Source organism: Netta rufina, assembly GCF_964035555.1.
Source record: "Netta rufina genome assembly, chromosome: 18".
Classification (NCBI taxonomy): Eukaryota; Metazoa; Chordata; class Aves; order Anseriformes; family Anatidae; genus Netta; species Netta rufina.
In genome coordinates, this window is record NC_140142.1 from 4,442,048 (window position 1) to 4,454,701 (window position 12,654).

The 12,654-nt window shown below is 49.2% G+C and overlaps 1 protein-coding gene across 1 annotated transcript; it reads right to left on the reverse strand.

Moving 5' to 3' along the window:
- Positions 1–1,447: 1,447 nt before the first annotated feature.
- Positions 1,448–5,250, reverse strand: LOC311216286 (olfactory receptor 14A16-like; the record flags this gene model as incomplete). Its single annotated transcript, XM_084297833.1, has 3 exons — positions 1,448–1,567; positions 3,429–3,545; positions 4,474–5,250. 3 exons carry the CDS (start codon positions 5,248–5,250, stop codon positions 1,448–1,450), a joined length of 1,014 nt encoding a protein of 337 aa, XP_084153959.1.
- Positions 5,251–12,654: the final 7,404 nt, after the last annotated feature.

Genomic DNA, 12,654 nt, shown 5'->3' on the forward strand with positions numbered 1-12,654 from the left:
TTCCTCCTCTTCCAGGGCAGTCTGAATCATGCTGCTGGCATGGCAGCACTCAGCATTGCGGGACTTCATTCAGGCCACGATAGGCCTCTGTTAATGCACTTGGTTGGTGCTATACTGACTCAGAGGCACGGCTGTGGTAGGGATTGGCACCAGCTGTCCTTCAGCCCTCATCTACCCCACAACAGAAGGGTCCTGTGAGAGACCAAGGCAAGGCAGACAACAGTATAATGTCCTCTGTCTCCAAGGCAGCTATGCCAATAACCCACCGATACCCTTTTGGGTCCCTGAAATATCTATCCTCTCCTGAAGCAGTCTCTTCCAAGGATGCACAGAGTCTCTGGGGCAGTGTCAGTGGGGTGCTTTTTCCATTCCTTCCAACTTAGACACACTTCAGCCTCCAGTACAGTTCAGAGTTGGGATCCCCCTGTCACTGCAGACATACAAATGGGTTCGACCCTCTGTAGCTTGATGGCATTAGGGTTCACTGTGCAGTGGTGCTCACTAGCTCCTGATACTTCTGTGGGTCTGATGTGCAAGGCCATCAAATCCCCACAGTCCAACAAACCCGACTGTCCCCTTCCTCCCCCTGGCTGGAGGCACAGCCCCTCTAGTCCTGCTCATAGTATTCAGTACTGTGTCTGTAGGACTGCCTGTTGGAAATTGGACCAGCAGTTCTCTAAGAACCCCTTTTAGTGATTGTTTTTCCTTGCCACTCACACACCCGTGCCTCTAGATTTTCCATCCCACTTTCTCATGTGCTCTCCATGGTCACACAGGTAAAACCACAGGGTGGCACATGGTGTGTACCCACCATATCTCCTTTCCTGCCCTCTAATTCCAGGGAGGGGCGCTGTTTCTCCCAGCACCAGAGCAGCATAGGGATAGGGATCGTGTGATTACTGATGCTCTTATGACTTCTTTCTCTTCGTCCTCCTACTTATATGATGGCCCAGCTTTTCTGAAGCCTGCCTCATCTTCTGACTAACTGACTTTCACATCCATTGTTTTTTCTTGCATATGGGAGCAAGTGATACAGACAGAGCTTGGTTTTCTGGCTCAGACACAGGGCCCAGAAAAAGAGCTGGAGTTGCTGCAGGGCATTTTGCAGATGCTGTAGTAACTGCAGGGTCTGTCAGAGGGGTTGGAGTGACTGCAGGGCTTTTCACAGAGGCTGGAGTGGCATTGATGGTGGCTCTGTAAGCACAGGCCAAGACCCAGCACACTGCAGTGGCATGTGTCTCTTTGGAAATGCCAGGGTGATAACACCTCCTTTTCAAGCATTTAACAGTGATATATGTTCATCTGATTCATGTCGATATGAACGATGCTAGGGGCCTCATGGTATGATGAATGTGACCTTCTGTCTTACATACCCTGTTATAACCACACGTCTAAGTGAAACAGCGTGATTAATGTATATAGTTCTTGTATCTTGCAAAAGAATCATCTAGCAGTTCGTGTCAATAGAGGGTTTGAAGGGTAAACTTTGAGACTCGGGTCTAGGGGATAAGAGAGCAAAGGAGTTTCCAAAAACTGCTGACTTTTGCATGGGGCAAGTATCTGATATCTGGGATAAGAGAACAAAGAGGTTTCAAAATAACTCCTAACTATTTCATGTGGCACTGCACGGGTCTCTGATATCTGGCAAAGATATGACCAAATAAGAAGAAAGGGGGAAGATCACAGAATCACAGAATCACAGAATTTCTAGGTTGGAAGAGACCTCAAGATCATCGAGTCCAACCTCTGACCTAACGCCACAAGTCCCCACTAAACCATATCCCTAAGCTCTACATCTAAACGTCTTTTAAAGACTTCCAGGGATGGTGACTCCACCACTTTCCTGGGCAGCCTGTTCTAATGCCTAAAAACCATTTCAGTAAAGAAGTTCTTCCTAACATCTAACCTAAAACTCCCCTGGCGCAACTTAAGCCCATTCCCCCTCGTCCTGTCACCAGGCACGTGGGAGAACAGGCCAACCCCCACCTCGCTACAGCCTCCTTTGAGGTTGCTGTAGAGAGCGATAAGGTCGCCCCTGAGCCTCCTTTTCTCCAGGCTGAACAAGCCCAGCTCCCTCAGCCGCTCCTCGTAGGACTTGTTCTCCAGGCCCCTCACCAGCTTCGTCGCCCTTCTCTGCACCCGCTCAAGCATCTCCATGTCCTTCTTGTAGCGAGGGGCCCAAAACTGAACACAGTACTCAAGGTGCAGCCTCACCAGAGCTGAGTACAGGGGGACGATCACCTCCCTAGCCCTGCTGGTCACACTGTTTCTGATGCAAGCCAGGATGCCGTTGGCCTTCTTGGCTACCTGAGCACACTGCTGGCTCATATTCAGCCGACTATCCACCATCACTCCCAGGTCCTTCTCTGCCTGGCAGCTCTCCAACCATTCCTCTCCCAGTCTGTAGCTCTGCTTGGGGTTATTGAGCCCCAGGTGTAGGACCCGGCACTTGGCCTTGAACTTCATGCAGTTGACCTCAGCCCATCGGTGCAGCCTATCCAGATCCTCCTGCAGAGCTTTCCTACCCTCAAGCAGATCGACACATGCACCTAACTTGGTGTCATCTGCGAACTTACTGAGGGTGCACTCGATGCCCTCGTCCAGATCATTGATGAAGATATTAAAGAGGACCGGCCCCAGCACCGAGCCCTGGGGGACGCCACTAGTGACTGGCCTCCAACTGGACTTGGCTCCATTCACCACGACTCTTTGGACCCGGCTATCCAGCTAGTTTCTAACCCAACGAAGCGTGCGCCAGTCCAAGCCAAGAGCAGCCAGTTTCTTGAGGAGAATGCTGTGGGAGACGGTGTCAAAAGCCTTGCTGAAGTCAAGGTAGACCACATCCACAGCCTTTCCCTCATCCACCCAGCGCGTCACTTTGTCATAGAAGGAGATCAGGTTCGTCAGGCATGACCTGCCTTTCATAAAGCCATGCTGACTGGGCCTGATCGCCTGCTTGCCCTGCAAGTGCTGCGTGATGACTCTCAGGAGGATCTGCTCCATGAGCTTCCCTGGCACTGAGGTCAAACTGACAGGCCTGTAGTTTCCCGGGTCTGCCCTCCGGCCCTTCTTGTAGATGGGCGTCACGTTTGCTAGCTGCCAGTCAACTGGGACCTCCCCCGATCGCCAGGACTGCTGATAAATGATGGATAGTGGCTAGTTCAATAGGTGGATTAGAAGACGTAGTCAAAGTAAATAAATTACTTAAAAAATTAAGCCAATATCAAAAGTTATGAAAACAATAAAAATGAAAAATGAAATGAAAATGTCTCATGTCAGTTTCTCAAGTAGAATGGTAGCATTTAGAGGATTATTAGTAGTAGTACAATATGATAATAATACTAAGTACAAAAAATGATATGATACAAATCACAATAATGTTATCAACACTGATGCTTAAGAAGCACGTATAGAAACAGTTTCCTCACTGCAACCTTGAGCTCCTGGTTCCTCATGCTGTAGATGAGAGGGTTTACTGCTGGAGGTACCACTGAGTACAAAAGTGACACCACCAAGTCCAGAGATGGGGAAGAGATGGAAGCAGGCTTTAGGTAGGCAAACACGGAAGTGCTGAGAAAGAGGAAGACCATGGCCAGGTGAGGGAGGCACGTGGAAAAGGCTTTGTGTCGGCCCTGTTCAGAGGGTATCCTCAGCACTGCTCTGAAGATCTGCACATAGGACAGCACAATGAAAACAAAAGAACCAAAGGCTAAAGAAATACTAAAACACAAGTGCCCCAACAAGTGCTCCCCCAGCTCCAGAGGTGATAGGAAGAGATGGCAGCTCAGACCAATGAATTTCTTCTGGATTCCTTATTGTGTTTATCTACACAGGAAGCCTGGTTCTATAGGTAAATCTTTAAGAAGTAGGAGGTTAAGATTAATATTATTTATATCTGAAACAATAGCTAATGGAAATAACAACACAGACAAATAAAAAGAAAAAAAAAGTATCTTAAAGAAGCTGAAGAATATGTATTCAATCAGTGTCCTCACTGCAACCGTTAGTTCCAGGTTCCTCACGTTTTAGATGAGTGGGTTCACTGCTGGAGGCACTGGCGATGGGAACAGACTGCAGTAGAGACTAATGAAATTGTCCCCGTTTCATTACTGATTTATTTAAACAAGAATATTGACTGTAAAGGTATTTGAAATTATTGACTTCATAATAATAATAATAAAATAATAATTAGGAGGCTTAGAATAACATTAAATCAAAGCCACAAATTATAGGAAATAATAATAAAGAAAATTACTTTCAAGAATTTGCATTAAGAGTGTTTGTTTGCAGAAATCCTATTAGTATTTTATGCACATTATTAATACTGAAGGAAGAGGTATAAAATAGTTTCCTCACTGCATGTTTGAGCTCCTGGTTCCTCATGCTGTAAATGAGGGGATTCACTGCTGGAGGCAACAGTGAGTATAGAACAGCCATCACCAGGTCCAGGGATGGGGAAGAGATGGAGGGGGGCTTCAGGTAGGCAAATATGCCAGTGCTGACAAACAGGGAGACCACGGCCAGGTGAGGGAGGCACGTGGAAAAGGCTTTGTGCCTGCCCTGCTCAGAGGGCATCCTCAGCACAGCCCTGAAGATCTGCACATAGGAGAAAACAATGAAAACAAAACAACCAAATACTAAAGAAATATTAAACACAAGTGCCCCAAATTCCCTGAGGTAGGCATCTGAGCAGGAGAGCTTGAGGATCTGGGGAACTTCACAGAAGAACTGGTCCACAGCATTGCCTAGACAGAGGGGCAGGGAAAATGTAGTGGCCGTGTGCAGGATACTATACAGAAAGCCACCGCCCCAGGCAGCTGCTGCCATCTGGGCACAAGCTCTGCTGCCCAGGAGGCTCCCATAGTGCAGGGGCTTGCAGATGGCAATGTAGCGGTCGTAGGCCATGGCAGTGAGAAGAAAATATTCTGCTGATATAAAGAACAGAAAGAAAAAGACCTGTGCAGCACATCCTTGATAGGAGATGGCCCTGTTGTCCCAGAGGGCATTGGCCATGGCTTTGGGCAGTGTGGTGGAGATGCAGCCCACGTCGAGGAGGGCGAGGTTGAGGAGGAAGAAGTACATGGGGGTGTGGAGGCGGTGGTTGCAGGCTACGGCGCTGAGGATGAGGCCGTTGCCCAGGAGGGCAGCCAGGTAGATGCCCAGGAAGAGCGCGAAGTGCAGGAGCTGCAGCTCGTGCGTGTCTGCGAATGTCAGCAGGAGGAACTCACTCACTGAGCTGCTGTTGGGCATTTGTTTTGTATATGTTGTCCTGCTAAAGGAACAGAAATAGAGTGATAATATATCAGGATTATCTGAGAAAAAACATTTCCATTTTTCAGTTAAACCTCTCAAAGCATTTGCCGAACTGCATGTAGACAGTTGGCAGATCCTTTTCCTTCATTGGTTTCAGTTGTTCTCTGCTAGTGTGTCCTTGAGCTGCAGGGTAATTGCACTAAGGAGGTTCTCCTGAGAAGAACCTGGACACTGCTGAGAGCAGAGGAATTCAGGCTCAAAGTGCCCATCTGCACACCCCTCACCCTGGCCCCATACTCCCCTTTCCCCAAGCACATTGAATGCCAGCGTGCTGCTGCCAGGGTAGGCAAGGCCAGGGAGGGACAGACGGACACTCAGCAGACCCTCCTGTGCTGCAGCTCTGCCTGCAGATGAGGCAGCTCCTGCTGGGGACAGCGGGGGCTTGAGGGCAGAGGCTGTGCTGGTAGGAGAGTAGAACAGGGGGTGTCCCAGGGAAGGCGCCTGCTGTGCAGGGGGTTGTGGGGAGGTGCCTGGGCCCTCCCTCGCACAGCATTTGTGGCAGCAGCTCCCTCTCACCGCCTGCCCAAGTCCCTGCTGCCTCCCTGCTGGGAGATGGTTCTATGTCCCCACATCTCCTCCCTGTCCATGCTCACAGACCCCATCCATGCTTCCACTGCACTGCAAGATTCGGAAAGCACAGAAACTAAAAAATCCTTCCTCTTCAGATTAACCAAGCCTCAGATTTCCTCTGGAAATGCCCTTTTATAAATGCCATTGTGTATAGCACATTCTATTCCACATTAAATGTAGAGTAAAAGCCATCCTCACAGATGCTATCAGCCATCAGATGTGCCAGCTCTAGAAGACCCCTCTGGCAACCCCACCTGCATCGCCCTGCTGCCAGAGCCTCACGGTGTCAAGAGCCTGCAGATGTGTCCTGCCACACTCTGCCCTCTGTTGTTGCACTCCTCAGTGCCTCCAAGCCCTCTCTCCTTCTCTCCTCAATGTGTGTCAGCTGCGGTCAGAGCCCCCAGCCCTGCTGCGCTGTGCAGAGGAGCTGCTCCTGGCCACAGCTGTCTCTCTGCAGCACTTGCCAGGAGCTCCCCTTGTGCCCAGGAGCCCGGCCCAGCTCAGCAGCACAGCACCCGACCATGGCATCGCTTGCTCTGTGCCCTTGGGCTCCCTCGAGCTGTCCCTCAGGGATGACAGCTCCCCAAGGCAGCAGGGTCTCTGCTGGGGTGTGCTCATTGAGGCAGACTGAACTGATCATCTACTGCTCCTCTCTGAACACAAGATTTTTAGAAGTGTGATTTGCGCTGTTGGACTGTGGTTGTCAAACATGATGTGCTTTAACCTGCCAGGCAGCTCAGCACCACATAGCAGTTAGCTCACACCAACCCCCCCCACATGCTTATCGGTTGAGGTCAGGGCAGTTGAAAGGGCTGAAATGGTAGAGAAAGAATTATAATAGTAATTATTTTTAGTACTATTATTGTTATGTTCAAAGCAAGCTATACACAGTGCAATTGCTCATTGCTGACTGATGTCCAGCCTGTCCCCAACTGGTAGAACAGTGTGGTAACCATCTGCACCTGCTCTTCTTTGACCTTCAACAAGTCCACAAATGGAAGGGTCCTCCCAGGGACTGGGCAAGGTAGACAGCTCTTTAACATCCTCTCTCTTGAAGGCCGCTATCCCAAAACTCCAGCTGTACCCTTTTGGATCTTGGAAGTACCCTCTCGTGGGGAAGTCTATGTCAAGGTTTCATAGATTACATTCCTCTCCCTCCTTTCTTTTCCGGGCAGTAGTTCTCTTCCATTCTCAGGAGCCTGATTTTCACACCCACTGTTCTCTCCTGCATGTAGAGGCAACGGATCCTGGCAAAGGTTGGTGCTCTGGCCTAGCAAGAGCAGACCTGGGGGGTCTGGTCTAGTCTGGGGCCTGTCACAGTGGCTGGAGTGGCTGCAGGACATGTCAGAGGTGTTGGAGTAGCTGCAGGGCCTGTCCCAGGGCTTGGAATGACACTGACTGAGGCTGCCTTTGGAATTCCCTTTGGAATTGCCAAGGTGATAACCCCTCCTTTTCAAGCACTTCTGCAGTTTTTAAGGATTCTGCACGTGCTCAGAGGGGAAGTTCCAAAGCACTGGAGGTGCCCACTGCTCTAGGTGCCTGCCCAGATCCTCCCATGGTCCCTGCCACTCCTAACTCTCCTGCCTTGGGGGCATTCTTAAAGAGTTGTTTATCCTTAAACAAAAGTTGAAACACATTCAGGAGACATCACAATAGGACCATCCCATGGATATTCTGAGCTTTGTAGAGCTAGTGTAATTAGCCTGGAGGAGAAGGGGGAGGTGAAGGAGAAAGAGAGAGTGCATAAGTGGAGAAATGTCCCTCCCTTTTCTCCCCCTATTTTGGCTCCCTAAAGCAAAAAGGTGAAGAGCATAATTCTTAATAGTTTCTGAGTGATGGTTCCTGAGGTATGGAGGTATGAAGTATGGAGGCAATGCTCAGTACAAAGAACAGATTTGTCACATGACCAGTAATTTTCTAGACTCATAAGCCAGTGTTACACAACATAGCAAAATAACTTTATACCAGACCCAGAAATGATAAACATCACAACAGGAACACATGCAGCAAGTAATGTGCTATACAACACATTTCTGAAAAAAAGCCCAACAGACCTGAGATCCAAAATGTCGACCTTGTGATCAGCAACTATTAAACTGGTCTAATGCTTATAATATTTTAACTTTAGCACTCTGTGGTAAGATCTGTCATTATCTCAACCCTTCGTGCCCCACACTGGGTGCCAAAAAGACTGCTGTGGTTTAACGCGGCACTTAGAGTACATGGAATTATTTGATGAGGTCCAGAGGAGGGCCACAAAGGCGATCAAGGGGCTAGAGCACTTCTGCTATGAAGACGTGCTGAGAGAACTGGTACTACTCAGCACCGGAGAAACCTTAGAGCAACCTTCCAGTGCTTAGAGAGGACCTACAGGAAAGCTGCAGAGACAGTCTTTGTCTGGGGGTTTAGGACAAGGAGTAATGACTTTAAACTAGAAGAGGGCAGGTTTAAATTAGATATATGGAAGAAATTCTTTCCTCTGATGATGGTGAGGCATTGGAACAGGTTTCCTGGAAAAGCTGTGAATGTCCCATCCCTGGAAGTGTTCAAGGACAGGTTGGAATGAGTTTTGAGCAACCAGGTCTAGTAGGAGGATGGTTGGAATAAGAGGATCTTTAAGATCCCTTCCAACCCAAACCATTCTATGACTCTATGTTCCCGTGTTTCTATGATTATCTGTGACACTGCTACCGTTGTCCTTGTGAAGCCCATAATGTCTCTCCTCAGAGATTTTAACCAAGATTTTTGGTTAGTCCAGCTGGCATCCTCTTACAAGTGGTGTCCCCCAGGGGTCGCTACTGGGACCTATCTTGTTTAAGGTCTTTGTTGATGACCTAGATGAGGGGATTGAGTGTACCCTCAGTAAATCTGCAGATGACACCAAGTTGGGAGATAGTGACGATCCGCATGGGGGTAGGGTGGCCCATCAGAGGGACCTGGATAGGCCGGATTGCTAAGCTGAGGTGAATGGGATGAGGTTCAACAAAGCCAAGTGCAGGGTCCTGCACTTTGGCCACAATAACCCCATGCAATGCTATAGGCTTGGGGCAGAGTGCCTAGTAGACTGTGAAAAGGAAAAGAACCTGGGAGTGTTGATGGATGCTTGGCTGAACAAGAGCAAGCCATGTGCCCAGGTGGCCAAGAAGGCCAAGGGCATCCTGGCTTGTATTAGAATCCTGGCTGTACTCAGCTGTGGTGAGGCCACATCTCGAGTACTGCCTTCAGTTTTGGGCCTCTCATTACAAGAAGGATACTGAGGCCCTGGAACATGTCCAGAGAAAGGCAACCAAACTGTTGAGGGTTCTGGAGCACAGGTGTTATGAAGAGTGGCTGAGGGAACTGGAATTGTTTAGTCTGGAGAAGAGGCTCAGGGGAGACCTCATTGCACTCTACAACTTCCTGAAGAGAGGTTGATGTAACGCGGGGGTCAGCCTCTTCTCAGATAACTAATGATAGGACTTGGGAAAATGGCCACAAGTTGTGCCTAGGGAGATTTAGATTAGATATCACAAAAACCTTCTTCTCTCACAGAACAGTCAGGCACCGGAATGGTCTGCCCGGGGAGGTGGTGGAGTCACCAACCCTCGCAGTGTTCAAGAAGCACCAGGACAGGGTGCTAGGAGATATGACTTCATAACTTAGTGTGTAGAATTAGCGATAGTTGGACTAAATGATCCTGTAGGTCCTTTCCAACTTTGTGTCTCTATGATTTCTATGATTCTATGGTAGGACAAGGGGAGTGGTTTTAAACTTCAAGAGGGTAGATTTAGAGTAGATAGTCAGATGAAATTCTTGACTTGGAGGTGAGGCACTGGCACTTGTGCTGTGGGTCGAGAGGTCACCCAGAGGGAGTTTGGATCAGCCCATGCCCTTGTGTTTGAAGGAACAGCTGGCGAGAGTGGAGAAGCAGCAGTGAAATCATGGGAAAAGCAGAGTGAGAGCAAGGTGGGGAAGAGAAGTGTCTGTCTGCAGCCTTCAGAAAAGTGTGGGACAGCATAGGAAAGTGTGCAGAGGAGAAGGCAGAGGGCTCTGACAAGAATGGAAGGCTGCAGCTGTACTGACAACTTTTTCCCCTTGGCCATGGCTTATGACAAGACGTATTATACTCATGGCATTGGGACCATGTATTCTTCTTTCAACCCTGTGCAAACACTGGGAGGTGTCATATCACTGCCCTTCACATGATATTGTGGACATCACCCCCTACCCCACAGACCCCAGGAAGAGTGAGACATGGGGATGCTGGGGGTGAAGGATCTCCCCTCCCAGTGGCTGGGGTCAGGCCTTCACCTTCTGATTCACCAAAACAAACCAAGAGTTTCTCAGCACAGTGCCTTTGCCTCTCTGTAATCATGGCTTCCAGTCATCTGCCCTAACAATTCCCACAGGAGGCTTTGTGAGTAACCGAATAAAATAGGCAACAGAGTATTAAGTATTCTAATACTACAGAATAGTGTAGCCAACAGAGGTGAGACAGGTACTCTGATATAATGACAGCCATCAGAAAGCTGATCCGAGTTAGATGACTGATATGGGGAGGTCAGGAGTAGCCTGGCCAGGAGAAATGTGAGATTTGGGGGAGGGAAGAGGAAGGGAAGAGGAGCTCAGAAGCTTACCTTTGTAGAGGTAAGAGGGTTCATGTAATGTTGATGCTGCTGTAACACTGACTTCAGTCTTCCAAGGCCTGTAAACAATAACAATAATCCCTCAACCTAAACATTAGTCCAACAATCTGACAGGAATCCACTGTTGTAAAGCAGAACTCAAAATATCACCTCAAGAAAAACTCAGTGCAGAGCCCCTGTCCCTTACATTTACACTCTTGCTCACCCTGATCCCTGCCCTTAACACTACCATTAAATGCTCTATTTATCTCTAGACTTCTTGCCAGACCTAAACAAAACCCTAAACCATAATGCTTGCCCATACCTTGACCACAGAGCTGACAACACAAACAGAACATCAAACCTTTCAACTAAAACTTTGTTTACTCTCTAAACCAGAAAGGTAAGCCCCAGTGCATAGAGGACAACAGAGAGGTGAGCTCTGCCTCAGGATCTCCTGCCCCAGCAGCAGGAATGTGACTGGGGCAGGGACTGTGAGGTCACTGCTGTCTCTGCACTTGATAGGGCAGCAGCAGGAACGTGTCATGGAAAGGGACTGTGAGGTCACTTGTGTCTGGGGGTGGCAGGTCAGCCTTGACATAGACCTGGGATTTGTACTTTTGGGCTGCCAGCTGCCAGTGGCCCTGCTAGGCCAGCAGAAGGCACCTGCTTGGCATGCTGACTGGGGGATCCCCTCTGCCTCCAGACCCAGGAGGACCCAGGCAGAAAGAAGGCCCCAACATGGGTTGTCCTGTCCCTTCTGCTTGAGTCCATGAGTGGGCAGCAGGAGGCACAAGGCTTGGCTGTGTCTCCACAAGAAGCTGCAAGGCCAGCAGCAGGCCCATGGCTTGGAAAACGCTGGTGAGGTGACTTGTGTCTGGTTGGCTGAGAGGCCGCAAGGAGCCTGCTGGGTTGGGATGCCTACTTCAGGAGGGGTTTCCACCCTGATGGAGCTGTCAGTGGTGGAAGGAAAGAGAAGGAGAGGAGAAACAACCATGAAGCGTTCCCTGGAATGTTGGCACTGGCCATGAGGAGGAAGAAATGTCCAGGGGAACAACTGGTCTTGCTGCTAGAGTCTGAGGCAAAGAAGGAATTAAGTACCTCAGCCTTTACCTTATCTATAGATAATCACCAGACTTCCCCCACGTCTAATAAAGGATGATGATTCTCCGTAATCCTCCTTATCATTTCCATAAGCAGTTTTTTATTGTCTTTGACATAAATACACGGATTGAGCTCCAGCTGGGCTTTGGCCCTTCTAATTTTGACCTGCACAGCCCCATAACATTCAGGACACAGCTCCAGACAAACTGACAGCATGCATGAGAAGAAAGCACAGCAAATGTGGAACCTGACAGCCTCCCATCCCCTACCTTCTGTGACTGTGTTGCAATTCCATTCAACTGGTTACTCCTGAATTATCCAAATATCCCTGCAACTCTTGCTGCTGCTGCTGTCTGGTCAGAGATAGCACAATCACAGAAAATTTGAATTGTCTGCCTGCAGACATAAAGAGCTGACAGAATGGAGCATCAGTGTGGGCAAACCTCAAGAAGCTGCAGGATTTTGCCTACAGAAGCCTCCTGACATTTACAAGAAGAGCCCAGTCCTGCAACAGAGGAAGAGGAACCCCACACATGAGGGCACACTGGGACCCTGCTAAGTGAGCAGTTCTCAAGAAGGAGGAGGGCCAGGGCACCACAAGGGATGCCATACAAGTAATGGTGCCTCTTCACCAGGAAGCAGGCCAGCTTCCTACAGAGCTGCCTTGTGAGATATTTGCGTCCATGGCTATGGCTATTGTCTCTGCCACTAAAGCCTTTGAGGAGAAAGCTAATCACTGAAGCAACAGAGCCTAATTAACTCCTTGCCCACCCATGAACCAGGCAGGGGTCATACCATTCTCCTGCACTTGGCCATGCACATCCCCATCTCCTACTGACCCACAAAGAGCCCTGAGCAGGGTGTGACTGCTAAGGATCTCCCTTCCCAGGGGACATGGGTCAAGGCCTGGCCCTTGTGCTTGGTGACACACATCCAGTTTTCCTACACCTCAGTGTCACCTTCACATTGCCTTTGTCTCCTTGTCCTCACTGCCTCCAGGGTTCTGCTCTAACGAGCTCCAAGGGAGGCTGTGTCAGTGCTGGCCCTCAGGGAGACACTGCAG